Raw genomic sequence first — 16,886 nt, 5'->3', positions numbered from 1 at the left:
GCATATCCTCATTCATTTCATCCCCGTTTTTCCACGCCTTAAATGCTTCCTTCTTATCTTTCACTGCCTTCTGTACTTCGTCGTTCCACCACCATGTATCCTTATCTAGCTTTCCTACGCCTTTCGTTTCCCCTAAAACATCCTTTGCAGCACACCGTATAGAGGTAGCAATTTCATTCCAACATTCATTAACCGATTTACTACACATATCAACATCCATCTCAATCATTTTATCTACCACTCTCTCTCGAAACTTTTCCCTGCAGTCTTCCCTCTCAAGCAAATACCATTTAATTTTGGGCTGGGGCTTTCTTTTAAATTCACAAACTTGGTGCTTTATTTTTAGGTCCGAAACAAGCAGTTTATGTTGTGGGGCTACGACCTCACTAGGTATCACTTTGGAATTTTTAACTTTGATTACACTGGATTTCTGAACTAGGAGGTAATCAATTTGTGTTTTAAATCTGCCACTATGGTATGTTATTAAGTGACTTTCTCTTTTTTGGAAACATGTATTTACTATGGTGAGGTCGTAAGCCATCGCTGCTTGTAACAATCTTTCACCGTCGTTGTTACGTCTCCCAAAGCCCCACCCTCCGTGTACTCTTTCATATCCTTCATTCGTTCTACCTACATGCCCGTTAAAATCTCCACCAATTAAAATTTCTTCGTCACCTGACATACTAATCATCATTCCATCAAAATCCTCCCAAAACTTATCTTTCACTGCGTCATCACAACCAGTCTGCGGCGCATACACACTAACTACATTCAAAATCACACCTCCCACTAACAGCTTAACAATTATCATTCGATCATTTATTCTTCTTACATCCATCACCTGATTCTTTAATTCACCATCAAGCACAATTCCTACACCATTTTTTTTGCCATCACACCCACAATAATATAACTTGTAGCCTTCCCCTATTTCTTTTGCTTTCATACCTTTCCATTTCGTTTCTTGCAAACAAGCCACATTTATTCTTCTTCTTACTAATACATCCACTAGCTCTCGTCCTCTTCCAGTCATTGTCCCTATATTCAAACATGCTGTCCTCATTTATTCTTTTCGGGTCGTAATATTTCATATTGTCTGCGTTCGCGTTTTAAAAGTGAAAAATAAAAAAAAGCGGACCACAATTGCTGTTTATAAGCAGCCCTGTATCGCAAAATCCACCCGCGCCAAGTAAGAACTTAATGATTCAACATCGTTAATAGTTTATTAGCGAGGACCTGTTTCTAGTTTCATATATGGCATTAATAGTAAATACATTTCGACAGCATATAAATTAATACGAGATTATAAATGAAAGGCCAATGAACTTCTATAGTACGCTTTGTTTCTTCATTGATTCAAAGTGTGCAGGTTTATAGAGCGATAAAAGCTTTTAATCATCTTTATATCGATGTCGATTCTGTTGTTTTTTACACAATATAGTATAGCTAGTTCTTCCTCGATTAGACTTTTACATATTTGACTAAACTATCGCACAACTGTTTAGTCGCGTTTTAATCCCTATGAATATCCCACTATTCGATGTTTAATTGTTCAACTAAACAGTTGAATTGGCTGCGAAACAATTGACAATCGAACAATCGTTGTGCGATTGTTTAGTCAAAGTTTCGCGCCCGCTCTTAAACAGATTTAAAATAAATAACAACATCAGTATAGATTATAATTTATTAACCATAAAACATTGATACACATTCATATCTTTGACAAATTGTAAAACCTTACAAGCTAATCCGTTCATAAAACGATAATTCTATAAAAGACGGAGTATCTCATTGTACTTTGGATGCTGTAATTTACTTATCTTTACAAAACAAATCATTCATCAATCACAATGATTTCAACATTGATATTAAAACATTCTATCCTATAGGAATCTGATGTAAACACACAAAACCAAACGCTAACAGAAAAATGTAAACTACAGTTGCAAGCGATTTCAAATTATTTCCAAGGAAAGCTCAAAAATAGAAAATTAATATTAAAAGCCTTAAAACTCTTTTTACGATTGTCCAAACTAACACTTATAAGAATAAAATCAAGTGATTCGTGAAATAAAAGATATTAACCAATCAAAACAATTTAGTGATAAGAATGCGGAGAAATGGCATAGGATGGTGCTGCCACGTAGTGGGCCACTGGCGCAACTGCCACTTGCTGAAAAAAAAATTGAACGGTAAGAAAAAGGTAACAAATAATGAATTATATCCTAGTTAGCTTACGTTCGACCCCTTCTTTCAGAAATGTTAACACATACAAAAGAATTAAAACGATAAAGGTCTACAATACAAGGAAAACAACAAGATTTTTTTGTTTTAGGGTATACCATGGAGTTTTTATAAAGAAAGAGAACCTATGCCTATATAAAGTGAGTTCAAATTTGGACTCAATATTTTATCACTGTTGACGCATTTAATAAATGTCTAACTGTTGATAATTTGAAAACCAAATAGGAATTTATTGCTAGGACGCCACTTCTAAAGCTTTCATATGAACATTTACGGACAGTGCGTAGGTTAACTCAAGCAACATTGAAAATGAGACCTCAAGTTAGAATCCGAACTTATATAAATATTCCTAGTACTGGAACAGTAAGTATTGGAAAAATTAAGCGCGCAAAAATTAACTCTAATAAGAAAAACTACAAGTTATTTATGTTTTTATAATTTTCCAGATTTAGGTACAACAAAAGTAGGCCAAGATCCACGCTGTTTCCTTATAAGTTGACGCACCATGCCTGTCGCAACAGCACCGTTGCTCGAGCGACAGAGAAATCAAGTCTGTGTAATGTTTGCTACAAAACAAGACGTTCGGGAAAAAATCACTGTGATACTATTATCTCTAGTAAACTCTAAAAGTAATCAATTCTTACTACATAATTCATTCAACACTCACTGTCCCAAATTATTAAAATTTTATTATTTTCTTTGGTTTAAATGATAATTCTAATATAGCAGTACGGCGATAATGTTATTATTTTGAACCAGATAGAAATTACTATAGAGCGAAGCATCAGCTCAAAGTGATATCAGTAAATTTATTTGTTGAAACTTGCATAAACCAGCACAATGTCAACAAGATGTTATTCATACCGGATGCACGGCGTGGCCGGACTTTTGCACAACCGCGTTGAAGCCGCTGTGATCGTCCGCTGAGTAGTGGACGGTGCGCGTCGTACCGTCCGGCTCTACTAGCGAGTAACTACCTGTAAAGTTATAAAAACATGAGAAAGGACCAAAATACCAATGACCGACTTCTTTATTGGTACACTAGAAGAAGTAGTCCTAGAAATAGATAAACAAGTTACATAAAAAGTGACAGATAAACAAGCGACTGAGATGACGGAAGATAGAGTAACATGGAGGAAGAATACCTGGTGCGCCGACCCTTCAGGGGGATATATATTACCTTTGACAACATCACCATCTCTCTCCTCATGCTGTGTCTTGACGTCGCCGGTGTGTGGATCCTTCACGCCGTATGAAAACGCGTACTTTGGGTACGACTGAGGAATTACAAAAAATGATTGCTTGAAATCTAAACAATTGTAAATTTAACACATACAGGTTAAAATATAAATGAAAGAGAAGCTAAGATTGAAGATTGTCTTTGGAAAAAAATGACCGCATAAAATAAGTTGCAGACAACAACTGTTCTGTATATAATAAGGACGCTAAGAATGCTTTCCCTATATTCAATGAAATAAAAGTCATAGCCTATGCTACTTAGCGATAACGTAGCTTTCTAATGGTGAAAGATTTTTTTAAATTGGCCCAGTAGTTTTTGTGTTATTCCAATACATACAATTTATAAAAATCTTTACTCTTTGTAATAATAGTATAGATTACTAGAATTCAGCCCACGTCTAGAATATTACCACAGTCTCAACAGCAACAGGCGCATGGACGGCTTGCACAGCGACGGGCGCCGCATGAACTGTTTGCAGCGCGACCGGAGCTTGCGCATACACGGCACCACCGTAGCCACCATATCCGCCGTATCCGCCGTAACCGCCGTAATCTATCGGCACAGCGAGCGCCCCGCTCATACATGCCAGCAGCACTGCGAACTACAACAAAGATTATAGATCCTTTTTCCACTAACGCGACTAGCTATTGTTGACCAAATAAAATATATATTAGAAATGCTTACAAGGGAAATAAAAAAAATTCAACATTTAAGTGGTTTTGGAGATTTAAGATTTTCTTGATACAAAGCAATTTATTGCTTCGATCAACAATCAAAGCATTGATAAAAATATATCACCGTTTGGTTAAATTCGATTCAAGTTTCCTTCCTTTACATATTAAATTGTTGTTTACTGACATTTGAAGTAATTTATTCAGTACCGACATCTTTATTAATCGTTACATTTAAGATTAAATCGTAAGAAATGATTCGATGTCAACAAGTTCTTTTAAGGCAGTGAGATCCCACGCTAACATGTCTTCACATATTTAACCGCCAAAGTTGATTGAATGAGATATTTTAACTTAAAAAAAAATATTGTGTTTAAAACTGTATCGTAACGATGTAAACATAAATAAAATTTACGCAAAAGTAAGTATATAAATGAATGTTCAAAACTCAAAGGTAATTAGATAGAAGTGCAAAATAAAATAATAAATCGAATTTAAACTTGTTATTAAAAATTAGATTCCGATAACGAAATATGAGAAAATATATTTCTGTTTTTTTTCTTTTTATTATTTTATTACGCAAACTCACCCACATGACTTCAAGTTAAAGCACAGTCTCACACACTCGCAGCACTTAGTTATCATCTACGTACCTCTAGTCCTAGGCTTTTAAACATAGGGCCCCTCCAATTTCTACGCTCTAAGATTACTTAGGGTTCACAAAATTTACAAGATTAATTTTATCTAATAACTATTACAATTATAGTCTTGAAGAAATACTATGACACTGTACAATATTTTAGTTTTTTTGGCATGCCTCATTTTACAGCAAGATTTATTATAATAGCAATTCTTCTTGACAAACATTGGGATACATTGGTACAGACAAGAGATAATGACAATTGTGCTTACATCCGAATCGACATAGTAATCATTAGTATTTAATAAACTTTTATTAGTACAATAACTTTAAGTGTAAAAGCTCCCTTAAAGCCTATTTGTCAGGAGTTGACACCCCTAAGGTCAGCTATCACGTGTGATTGATTGGTGAAGTATTTTTAAGTAGTGAATAAAATTTTAATATCTATTTTTCAGGTTTTTATTGTGATATGCCTCATACTTCTTGATTTTATTCACTCTTACTATGATCTATTAACCTAATTTTTGACGTCTGTTAAATTATTTTATTTTAAACATAATTATATCTACGAATATACTTATATTATAAAGAGAAAAGCTTTCTATTTTTGGATTTTTGTATGTATTTAAAATTAAAAAAACTACTGAGCCGATTTTAAAAATTATTATATCAAAAAGCTATGTTATCAGCGAATAACAGCAATATTCTTACAAATTGTTTGTTTCACGTGGACGAAGTCGCTAGTAACAGCTAGTTAATTAATAAAATAATGTAGTTTGTTGCTTAATAAAGTACACATTAAATAGGAATAAATATAAGATAAAATTCATTAAGTCGGTCGGAAATTCACGTCAGTCGTTACAGATACTTATAAGTGGTTGACAAGCGAATTACTGAAATTACGTATAAACTTATCAAAGCAATGTGTTCTAGATAAATCAGTGTTATATCGCAGTATCCTGCGCAACACTAACACATACAAGTCTGCCCACTTTTTACAATTAAATACTTTTACGGGACACAAATGATGACGGAGGAAATCGCTTTAAGGTTTTTATACTCGAAACATTTAGAGCACGCTACACAAGGTAACGTTTTAATCTTAAAATAATTAAAGGTCTACGGTTTTACTGATTGAAAATAGCAAGAAATATGCCTAAATAAAGAATATAAATACCGAAATGCTGACAAGAATGTTCTCTTTTAGAATAGTTTTACCCTTATTTTAAAAGGAATTTAATTTAGGCATAGTTATACGGCTGTAAAAAAATTTTTACATTAATTTTTAAAGCTCTTGTATTACAAAGTAATATCAATTAAAAAACTGTAAACATCTTATTTTTTAAACACAGTTTTACTGTGCAAGCCCTGGAAATTTGACGGGCAAAAGATGCTTTCGGCAAGAACGATATTTAATTTTCAAATAATGCGTGTATTTTCAAAATGTTTAAATGCGATTCGCATCTCCTTTTTTATTTAACTAAATTCCAGAAACGCTTGATTACTTAATAATTAGTAACTAAATAATGAATTAAAGTCTCTCACCGACTTTATCTTTAATAATTACTAGCCAAAAAACTTACTTATGAACCACATGGCTTGATTGAAATAGATATCATTTACGGTTAACTTTTATTTGTACGGATAACAGTCTTGTCTTTGCTCGACATTCCTATAATGTTGCAATTTCTACCAGTTTTCGCTCGGACTTGGTACGCACTCGAGTTGTGGTGCAACCTTAATTTGTTGCCAATATAGTCCGTTTGAGAAATCGTACCAGTTTATTGTCAACCACCCAACTAATGCTACAGATAAACTCAATAAATTATAAACACGTTGCAACCTGCATGTTTTATAAATATGCTGTCGCTCGCGACTGTGTACGCGTAGAATTAAAAAAAAAAACAAAAATAAGTCTACTTGTATGCCAAATTTCATCGCGATTCGTGCAGCAGTTTAGGCTACATAGGCAACACGATTGACTCTTTACAACCTTACTGATGATAAATTGATTAAAACATCAATATGATTAGTTATTTAATTCATAAACAATATCATAAACCCTTTCTATTATACAATAACAATGAAAGTCTTCATTTATGTTAGGCAACGCCTGTCTCTTATAAATTACAGACCAATACTGTACCTAGTGCCTTGCAGTTGAACGTTACATCACTAATGTACCTGTCTCGTAGATCATTTATTATGTAACTCAATAAAAACTGTCTCAATGACCGCATAACCCTAACACCATACATAAATACATTTACTGCAGCACTCAGAGTCTTAAATTGATCCCTGAATGTGAGCTATCTTTTTTAAAATTAAAGTAGCAAACGAGCAGGCACCTGATTCCACCTAAAAGCGAAGCGACTGCTAACTATAGACATCCGCGATTGCAGATGCGTTGCCTACCTGTAAATCTGAGGAGGAGACGCATATAAAGTGTATGGTGAATAGACTGTGTTTCCCTTACCTTAGCGTTGCTAAGGTAAGGGAAACACCGTCAAATCTAAATAAAGGAACTAAGTCCCTAAACTTTTAAATCTGATGGTGTTTTGAATTATAGCATTGACGAATTTTAAAATTAAACTTATTGTATCTCAACTTTTCAACTGATTACCGCTATTTTAGTATGAGTAGTTATAAAGGTATACATAAATACTGGAAGCTGACTAGTACAAGTATTACGAGAAATTAATTTTAAGATAGACTTATGTAGTCCATAGTTAGAGGACATAAACATATAAAAGGTCAGACAAGCCTCAATGAGGACGGCAAGAGGACACACCGGTTTGTTAAAGTTCACTGTAATGAATCCTTAACAAACTATAAACATGGATTTCCTGCCGATTGAATCTGTTAATGGAAATCTCTATAATTGCAACAATTTGAATGTAAGATTGATATGAATACAAATATATGATGTTGTAATACAAGTTTTGACAATGGAAACCTTTCCTAACACGGGTGAAGTACATAGTTAACTGTTTTAAAACAAGATGGCAATAAAAAGCGAAAGCAATAAGATTCACCAGATGTAAAGGAATGGCTTTGAACTAAATGTGTCTTTAGATTCACTGTTATGTTTATAGTTAACAAATTAAATTATTGCTATTTACATTTTAATGTTTTTCGTTCCGAATGGCAATGTAAGTAACTAAATTTACTATATTTTACACTCATATATCCATGCTAAATGTAATTAGCACACAAATGTCTGTTTAAAATATAAGGTTTAAAAATCTATTACAAATATTTACATATTTCAAAGTTTTTGGCAACTCAACATAAACATATTAACATCTGTATTAGTAAGTTATTATCTAAACATCCTCTTATAAAGTATCCTAACGTAGCGAATAGTTTCGGGAATACCTAAATTCAACAATTTTGTAGTTCGCAGCGGCGTGTGCGGCCGTGCTCGCTCGACGTTATGCCTGAAAGTGCGTTTATTTATTTATTGTCGGCATAAGCCTGGTCTTCCGTGGTTCCCGGCTTCTTAGTGTCCCTACAGACACCGGGTAGCTAACATCGCGACCACTTACCAACGATCTTAACAAATCAATGCGCTATACACTGCGCGGTGTCAAATATTCCATGGATTTCGGTTGCTACGACAAGGACTCAGGCGAAGTGGAGTGCTACCTCGAAATACGTAAATAATTCTAAACTAAAAGTATATTACGACCTCGATTTACAACGTATTGTTGCCGGACGACGAAATGTAATTGATATTTTTAGGAATCGGTATTTTTTTTAGGTCGGGTAAACATGCGGCCTCTTCTGACAGTAAGTTAGCGCAGTCTGCGATTGTTAGCCGGGTAATACGCTGTTATGAGCGTTTATAATTTCGATTAGCCGTATTAATTAAACAAATAAATTAGAACCGTTTAATATGCAAACAGAGTTAAGATCTCATAGCACTAGGCGCGATAATGTACCCAGTCGTAAGTAAATCGTTGTCGAGATCTGTTTAAACAATAATTTACATTAATCTAATGTCTGTGCATTGAAACGTTTTAGATTGTGATACGGGTACGTCTTGCGCTATCACGATACAAATGCGTAAGTACTATGTAAGGGAACAAAAGTAATCGTACTGTTTTAACATAGTTTGTTAATTCGTGAAAATTATTAAATTCTGATAATTGGTCTCCGAAATAACTAAGAAATTTATCAATCCGTGATTAATCAATAAAAATGTAAACCGAAAGCTTGATAAGTTCTTTCATAATACACGGTAGAGTAGTGTATGAGTTTTCGATTTGTTTTGTAGCGGGTTTTATAAAGTTTTTTAATTGTTGACAGCGAATCCTGAGGCAGTTGGATGTGTTGAGAGATTCGCTACATTCCTCTCCTTCCTTCTGGTCATCATTACATTCCCCTTCTCACTGTTCGAATGCTTTAAGGTGAAATTAAGAAAAAATATAAATGGTTTTCATTATATGTGCGTAACATACTAATACAGTTAATTAACAAAAGACTAATTGAAGAAAAAAAAATTGTATAAAAGAAATTAAGTGCTATACGTGCTTTTTAGTTTTCGTTAGGAAGGTTAAATTTAAATAAATTTCGTGTTGTTCCTACTGACAGTAACTCTATTACACACTAAAATTACATAAATGATTGATATTACAACATTTCATTTAAAACTTTAATTAAAAAGACAATTCGATTTTATAGTTACATAACTGAAGTGTAGGTTGTTATATTCGTAGTACTAAATGTAGAGTCTGTATGTAAAATTCAAGATAAGAAACATTTGAAATATTTTAAAAATGTTAAAAGTAAATAAACCATGAATTGTTTAAAATACTCGCTTAGGTAGGGTCAGTGTAAACAGATTGCGCGGTTCATTGCGGCAAGTAAAATTACCTCAGTGTTCTGCAAGTGAAGCCAATTAAACTATTTTCGTATTTTATCTGTGTACAAAACAGGCGTGCGAAACATTTTATAGCGAATTTATTTGCACCATTGATCTAATTGATTTCTAAAATAAACATTTTAATTTTATGAATATTTACATAACATATCGTAGTCAATAAAATTCACACATAATACGTTACTAACTGAATTTATATATTACTATTGATATATGCTAATGTTGGGTTTATGTTGTTTGTGTGTTTTAACGCGTACGATTTATTAAATGTATTGCAAATTCTCATAACCAAATATTTAAATAAAAATTAACTGAAATTGCTCCGTTTGAATTGAATATCATCATCAGGTTACTCTTTGTCCCCACTGAGGTGCTTGAAACCTACCCTATTTTAGAGGTGACTAGGCCATAGTCAACCACACTGGCCCAGTGCGGGTTGGTTGACATCACACATATCTTAAAATTTCTTCACTGTTTCTTCGATGTTTTCCTTCACCGGTAGAACTTAGGGTACATATGGAATTCAAAAATCGATTCGAACGAATCGAATCGGGGTTCGAACCCAAGACCTGCAGATTACAAGGCAATATAATTCAATATACATAGTAATAGATAACGAAATAACTACTACTTTTTATCAGGTGTCCTGAACTATTATGTATGTTCTACACAAGGCAAGCATCCAAAGCTCTGTATGCTTTTAATTTAGTTGGAATGATATTTGATACTAATAAAATAAATATATAAGAAGTGATTTCCAGACTTTAATTGCCTCTATGGTAATTTTCCAGGTTGTCCAAGAGTTCGAAAGAGCAGTGATATTCCGATTAGGTCGAGTACGGAAAGGCGGAGCGAGAGGTCCTGGTCTATTCTTCGTGTTACCATGCGTCGACACTTACAGGAAAGTCGATCTGAGGACAGTGTCTTTCGATGTTCCACCACAGGAGGTATATAAAGCATTATATCGAACTATAAAAAAAATTATAAGTTCATATATGCAAGTAACTTATAGGCGTATAACAGACTCCTATTTAGTGTGATTAGGCATCTCTCTCGTGTCACTTGATCTATGCATGCATCATATCTTAAATTAACCTGATTCACAAATAATCATAAATGTGAACGAAAAAGAACTAACATATGCTTGATTAAGTCATGGTAATGTGTAAAAGAAACAAGATACGAGCGGGTGTGCAGCGGCATTGGTATTGAAAACAGTTAACCCAGATGTTTCTCACACCGCGTGCGATGGGCCGCGATTAATTGATGCGGCCGTAAGGCATCAATCAAAGTTTTACAACGCACAAACAATCGCTTATTGTTTACCAATCGTCTGGTACCGAACCTCACATTGCATCTATTAATACTTTATGCTGTACAGTATGAAGAAAACACACTTTACGATATAAAAATCTTTATAAGAGTCAACTTCCTGAAATAAATTTAATCTACGATCAAACATTATTTTTTAAACATATTTAATACGTTTAATGGCCACTATTATAAAATATCATAAGATACTGCTCTAAAATTAATCGCTTCAAAAACGTTTCCATGAATCAGTTAAAACTCAACACATTTGCGAACTTGTTAGTATTTTGTGGTCATTCTCAGTACTATTAATAACTTCTTGATGTGTTTAGATTGAAAATATTCCAAATCTTTACGTCATTATGCATACGTCAAACGGTGCATTGAAACAAGCTGAAGTGGCTCAGGTCGACGGCTCCACTTGCTAACCAAAAATATGCACTAGAGTAATCATTCTGTGATTTATGATAATTTTGCAGTTCAATTTGAAATACGAGTATTTACCAAATTCTCTTTAATTAAAATCCTTCATTCTGCCCCCTTTCTGTATTTGCACCTATTGTGTTATTTATCTTCTAGGCACAAACTTCTATACAGATATTGTAACGAAAATATTTTTAGATGCATAGATATTATTAGAAGATTTGTATTTTTGTATGTAACGACTTAACTCCAAAAGTAATAGATATTTCGAAAAAATGTTGTCAATTAGAAAGCTACGTTAGCACTGAATAAGAGATGCTACAAGTCCTTATTTCTAGTTTTTTTTATTTTTAATTCATCACTAAGTAGCGAACAAATGCTGGCCTTCCAATATCGTATTTAAAATTCTGAACGCATGTTTTATTTTGTAAATCATTGTATTCGCGTTATCAAACGGTGAATTTAGGAACAAACGAATATTATTTTGTATTTACATATTTCTTTCAATCGATATATCTGTAAATAAATGGTTAATATCATAATTCTGGTTGTGATGTGTTTATTTAAGCAAGTCAGATGTTCAGTATTCGTGAACGGATATCTCACAGTACCGACCTCATTTGTCAGCCGGATTGATGGCTACCGATATTAAAACCGACAGCAATTCGAGATTTAATTGCGTTCCAGTAAAAAAACATCTGTCCAGCAATTTTTTATGCGAAAATTCTTGAATTTTTATACTGTAGTCAAAATATGTAGTTTTGTTGATTTATTTGATACTGTTTTTAGTTCGTTTTGAGTTACTTCACAGTATAATGTTATTATTTTCTTCTTTAAAGGTTCTTACGAGAGACTCTGTAACGGTAGCTGTTGACGCTGTAGTGTACTACAGGATAAAGGAGCCTTTAAATGCAGTTGTTCGTGTTGCAGATTACAGGTGACAATTTTTTTTTCATTTAAATTCACATAAACATATACATTACAAATAACGGCATTTATTACGATCCGATAATCGCACTAGATCTCAGGACCGTCTTTCTATTATCATTTTATTCCAAATTAAATAATTACAAGCTTTCGCCTACGCCTCCGTCCGCGTGAAAATGAAAACAAAAGTAAGTAGCCTATGTGTTTACGGACTATCCTCTACGTCTATGCTTGAAATCGAAATCCGTACAGCAGTTTAGGTTACAATATTTAACATACATCCTTCCATCGAAACTTTTGCATTTATAATATCAGTAATTAAAACTAAATCATGCTTGGTATTGTAAAATTATTTGACTAACCCAGTAAATTGTATAGAAAATGTAATGTCACGTATTTCATAAAGGTTTTATATTGCAGTGCGTCTACCCGTCTGTTAGCCGCGACGACACTTCGTAACGTGCTGGGCATGCGGGACCTGGCACAACTGCTGTCTGACCGAGAAGCTATCAGTCACATGATGCAGGCCAACCTCGACGAGGCCACAGATCCCTGGGGCGTTGAAGTTGAAAGAGTTGAAATGTTAGTCTTTGTATACGTAATGTGGAAAATGACATGTAGCTCAGTCAACTTTTATTAGTTGATGTATCCGGTGATGGGCTCCTACCTTAAATTAGGGGAGTCAGTAGTTAAAAATGCTGGCATTTTTCATATCTTCACAGATATGTGCAGGCTGTGTGATTGATTTCACTTTTTCCTTTACCGTAAGCGTAGCTAAAACTGCGCTAATAAGTTAAATGTGTTTGAAAAGTTGATACCTTTATTTTTTTAAGAAAGACAAATGTAAAATGATGCTACTTTTAGCAAAGATGTAAGATTGCCGGTGCAACTGCAGCGAGCAATGGCGGCAGAGGCAGAAGCGGATAGAGAAGCAAGAGCAAAGATTATAGCCGCTGAAGGTGAAATAAAAGCATCCAAAGCGCTTAGAGAAGCTTCACTGGTTATGATTGATAATCCTATGGCATTGCAAGTAAGTGAACGCACTGTTAAATATAGTAAACCTTTATCAATATCGAAGTTCTTTTATAATAAGGTGTCCGGAGCAGGTATTTAATTTATTATTTTTACTGTGATAAGCTGTAACTTTAACTTTAACGTTCTATCGGCGGATGTACGTGTCTAATGCATTTGAATTTTCTTCATTTTTTCAGCTACGATATTTGCAGTCACTGAATACGATATCAGCAGAGAAGAATTCTACGATAATATTCCCCTTCCCGATGGATTTCTTGAGAACGTTCTTAGGAGGGGCAGGACCAAGTATGTCGCCGTCATTACCAATTTAATAGTCAATATCTTCGAGAATAAACAGTTAAGTGTAGAGTTTTTGTAAATGTGTTCATAATTTAAGTAAAATTATAATAAAAGATTAAATTATCTTTTGACGTGTTATTTAAATGTTGTCCACTGTTATTAGTTTTTCGTTTATATTCAGTACGATAACTTTTTACAAATATATTATATCAAAGATAGATTAGAAACTGATAAGAAACTTGAAACTTGGTTTTAACTTATTTATTTCCAAAACTTAAAAATAGTTCATAAATAAATAATCAACAGTACAAAACTAAAACGCTTACAAACGACTTTCTTACAAAATAATTAAAACTAGTACTCTCTGGAGTCATCTTCTTCCTGATTCCTACGACCGTAGTGAACTGGCTGTTCTACCTGCTGTTGTTGAGCTTGTGCTGCAGGTTGCTTGTGCACCGTTGCCTGCAGAGAAAAAAAAACACTTATTTAAAATTCAAGGCAAAGGTCCTGGCTCAAAACACTGTACGAGCCATTACATAATTTAACTTCGAACCTAAAAACCTCAGCCGCACCATAGCTCGACTTCTAGTGTCGTAAGTCTTTCCATAAACTCAGTATTGCTCATTTCTTTACGTTATTACTCAGACAATTATTAGTAACTCTTCAAAATAATTATAAAATTACAAAATGTTATTGGCCTACATTTCGCGGCGACTGAAATCAGTTTTTACATCAAACAGACTTTTTATACTGAAAACACAACGGTAACCGTTTATTGTGTTCGCTTCATCTAATCAACGATAGCTTTAGAAACAACCGATAGGTCACCGACTTGATTGTTAAAGCATTTAATAATCTAATAATTTTGAAACATGTTATTTCGTTACCTGGAAGCCATTTTTAGGATCAGCGGTGTAGCGGACGATACGAAGAGAACCGTCCGGTTCGACTAATGAATATTCTCCATTGACGACATCTCCTTCACGCTGTTCTTTGTGGTTCTGTTGATTGCCTGTGTGGGGATCGTCCACGCCGTACGCATAGTGATAATCGGGTTTCGCCTATAATCACAAAAAAAAGTAATAACACTAGTATTACATGAATATAAGCAAAATATATAATTAATGAAATAATGCGATAAAACTCAGTATTATAAAGTAAATTAAACACGTAACATGTAATGTAATTCAAATATTAATGCATTTAAATAAGAATTCACGCCATAACATAACAGTCAAAGTAAGCACTTTGTTAACTTGTTATGTAAAACTTTAAGTAAGATGTTACCAAAACTAATATACAAAAAAAAACCTTACCACATAGTCGACAGTTTTCAAGCGAGCGTACTTTGCCGTTTCAGGATCTATTTGACCGGCGTTATGATCGTAGCCGTAACTCGCGTGTTGTTGTGCTGCAATATTTTTTGCAGCAGGCACTTCGACTTCTACTATTTGCCCACTAACAGGACCACTGAATCGGTTATAGGAATAACCACCAGGCGCTTGGTTTGTTGAGACACTTGAGACAAGAGCCACTACGGCAAATATCTAAAACAAAATGCAACATTAAAATTAACTTTGTTTCACTGTCCTTATATCTAAAGTTTCATTGTTGACCAACTAAAAGTATGTCACTATGGAGGTTAGAAATTGTCTACTGATCGGAAAAAAAACGTTATCTTACAAACGGCGGATGCTAAAAAGTGTGACGACCTTCACGGTCAACTGATACCGAGGAAAGTTACTCAATAGCAATGGCAATGAAAATTTGATGTCAATAATTATTTCACAATTGTATCGATCTTTTTCTAACCCATTCATGATTTTTTTAACATTACAGCCGTACTTTGATACGTTAAGTGATTACTAAGGGTATCATTAATGACGATTGAATCTACAGTTAAGTGTAGATTTAGACGCTCAGAGCAACACTAATGTTAACTTCGATAAAACTTTGCAACAGAACCTCTGATACGGTGAATATGTAAAATCACTTCTGTCTTCTGTTATTTTTAATACCCATGTATTTTACGCGTAATGCTAACACTTCAAAAAATCAATATTTAGCCCAAATATTTAATAATATTTAACTGGTACCCCGACACAAGGTTAGCTAAAGTACCTTAAAATAAGCAGCCATCGCGTTGAATTTTTTTGGATATTGTGTTGGCACGCGCTTCCCTAGAGGACTGTTGTCGGAGTCGAGGGTATTGTGGCTTTATAGCAACCGTTATTCATGAAAGTATGGGTGCAATTGCGAACTTATTCAATTCTGTTGCGTACAAACTATGAAACAATAATTTTCAATATTTGGCACTACTTCAATGAACACGATAAATTTAATTGGTACAGATGGGCTTATTTTTACATTTTCACCATCGAATAATTTCATGACTCTTATAAGCTGTTAATATTTGAAAAGTTTATCAATTATTCTATATCAAAATTGAATGCAACATGCGTGTAGATGTTATAAGTAAGAAAGAATTGCAAAAGAATGAAAAGTTATAGTTATGGATGTAGAGGGATAAAATGATAATCTATTATGATGTATGAATGACTTTCGTTTTTAAAAAATTGCAGTCAATTTTTGGGAGATTAATTTGGATTCTCTTGATAACTGTATACGACAAGCATATGTACTTAAGTACATATATGTATGAGTAGATTTTAAACGTATAAAAATGAATGAAGCGAGAAAGTTGTGTACCAAATGGAAATCCAGTCTCTGAAAAACCCCCTAGGTTTCAGATATAGGTTTCGGCTGAAACAAGGCCTACATACAAATCATGTAAGTTTTGCACGTTTTTTTGTGTTCCTTTCTCACGCAAATGCGTTATCTAATGCGCGTACTTTTTATTCCCGTAACTGAAAATAATCTAATTTTACCTCATTATCGCTTATCGCTAAGATTGATCTACGAACTTTTAACTTCACTTAAAAAATTCCACTTAAATAAGTGTATAACAAGTATCATATATAAAAATGAGAAAATCCAAACTAATCAGATAAATATTCCAATATCAATAATAATGTAAATATTGTCAAAAAACTGAGAAGAAAAGGTAATTACATGCATAAACATTGATTGAATAAAACTAATCTTACGGAATTTACCGCGCTTAATCGTAACTTCATTTTACAATAATTTGCACTCTTTGTAAAAATAACTAAAGCTATCCATTTGACTTTCGCGATTATTGAATTGATATTTGATAATATACCGCAGACG

The 16,886-nt window shown here is 33.7% G+C and overlaps 3 protein-coding genes across 6 annotated transcripts; 1 reads left to right on the top strand and 2 right to left on the bottom strand.

Annotated features, from left to right (window-relative positions):
• Window positions 1-1,670: 1,670 nt before the first annotated feature.
• Window positions 1,671-4,834, bottom strand: LOC106101422 (cuticle protein 8-like). Its single transcript, XM_013280661.1, has 5 exons — window positions 4,745-4,834; window positions 3,894-4,085; window positions 3,425-3,521; window positions 3,109-3,221; window positions 1,671-2,173 (listed from the first exon to the last, which is right to left on the bottom strand). Exons 1-5 carry the CDS (start codon window positions 4,748-4,750, stop codon window positions 2,099-2,101), a joined length of 483 nt encoding a protein of 160 aa, XP_013136115.1. The 5' UTR covers window positions 4,751-4,834; the 3' UTR covers window positions 1,671-2,098.
• Window positions 4,835-8,219: 3,385 nt separating this feature from the next.
• LOC106101032 (mechanosensory protein 2-like) lies at window positions 8,220-13,735 on the top strand. Of its 3 annotated transcripts, XM_013280109.1 has the most exons (8): window positions 8,623-8,745; window positions 8,822-8,863; window positions 9,107-9,207; window positions 10,472-10,627; window positions 12,254-12,351; window positions 12,762-12,923; window positions 13,206-13,371; window positions 13,553-13,735. In XM_013280109.1, exons 1-8 carry the CDS (start codon window positions 8,694-8,696, stop codon window positions 13,685-13,687), a joined length of 912 nt encoding a protein of 303 aa, XP_013135563.1. In that variant the 5' UTR covers window positions 8,623-8,693; the 3' UTR covers window positions 13,688-13,735. The 3 variants fall into 3 exon arrangements, with proteins under 3 accessions (XP_013135582.1, XP_013135573.1, XP_013135563.1); XM_013280128.1 differs by lacking the exons at window positions 8,623-8,745; window positions 8,822-8,863 and adding an exon at window positions 8,220-8,241; XM_013280119.1 differs by lacking the exons at window positions 8,623-8,745; window positions 8,822-8,863 and adding an exon at window positions 8,296-8,453.
• A 171-nt stretch (window positions 13,736-13,906) lies between these two features.
• LOC106101159 (larval cuticle protein A2B-like) lies at window positions 13,907-16,803 on the bottom strand. Of its 2 annotated transcripts, none has more exons than XM_013280303.1 (4): window positions 15,777-16,039; window positions 14,972-15,202; window positions 14,543-14,716; window positions 13,907-14,117 (listed from the first exon to the last, which is right to left on the bottom strand). In XM_013280303.1, the coding sequence occupies exons 1-4, from the start codon at window positions 15,792-15,794 to the stop codon at window positions 14,010-14,012; spliced, it is 531 nt and encodes a 176-aa protein (XP_013135757.1). In that variant the 5' UTR covers window positions 15,795-16,039; the 3' UTR covers window positions 13,907-14,009. The 2 variants fall into 2 exon arrangements, with proteins under 2 accessions (XP_013135757.1, XP_013135748.1); XM_013280294.1 differs by lacking the exon at window positions 15,777-16,039 and adding an exon at window positions 16,763-16,803 and having other exon boundaries at window positions 13,997-14,117.
• Between the last annotated feature and the right edge of the window lie 83 nt (window positions 16,804-16,886).

Source organism: Papilio polytes, unplaced genomic scaffold (genome assembly GCF_000836215.1).
Source record: "Papilio polytes unplaced genomic scaffold, Ppol_1.0 DF824303.1, whole genome shotgun sequence".
In the NCBI taxonomy this organism is placed as follows: Eukaryota; Metazoa; Arthropoda; class Insecta; order Lepidoptera; family Papilionidae; genus Papilio; species Papilio polytes.
The sequence above is the reverse complement of the archived record's forward strand: the minus strand, read 5'-3'. Positions and strand labels throughout refer to the sequence as shown.

What these genes read in the sequence shown, in the direction of transcription:
- LOC106101422 (XM_013280661.1), bottom strand. An exon ending in CTGTTGCTGTTGAGACTGTG is followed by an intron (nt 3,522 to 3,893) that starts GTAATATTCTAG and finishes GTAATTCCTCAG; the next exon opens with TCGTACCCAAAGTACGCGTT. An exon ending in CCGGCCACGCCGTGCATCCG is followed by an intron (nt 2,174 to 3,108) that starts GTATGAATAACA and finishes TTTTTTTTTCAG; the next exon opens with CAAGTGGCAGTTGCGCCAGT.
- LOC106101159 (XM_013280294.1), bottom strand. Translation starts at nt 16,792, where the DNA reads ATGAAGTTACGATTAAGCGCGGTAAATTCC. An exon ending in TGAAAACTGTCGACTATGTG is followed by an intron (nt 14,717 to 14,971) that starts GTAAGGTTTTTT and finishes TTGTGATTATAG; the next exon opens with GCGAAACCCGATTATCACTA. An exon ending in ATCCTAAAAATGGCTTCCAG is followed by an intron (nt 14,118 to 14,542) that starts GTAACGAAATAA and finishes TTTTCTCTGCAG; the next exon opens with GCAACGGTGCACAAGCAACC.
- LOC106101032 (XM_013280109.1), top strand. Translation starts at nt 8,694, where the DNA reads ATGCAAACAGAGTTAAGATCTCATAGCACTAGGCGCGATAATGTACCC. An exon ending in GAAGTTGAAAGAGTTGAAAT is followed by an intron (nt 12,924 to 13,205) that starts GTTAGTCTTTGT and finishes TGCTACTTTTAG; the next exon opens with CAAAGATGTAAGATTGCCGG. An exon ending in ATAATCCTATGGCATTGCAA is followed by an intron (nt 13,372 to 13,552) that starts GTAAGTGAACGC and finishes TCATTTTTTCAG; the next exon opens with CTACGATATTTGCAGTCACT.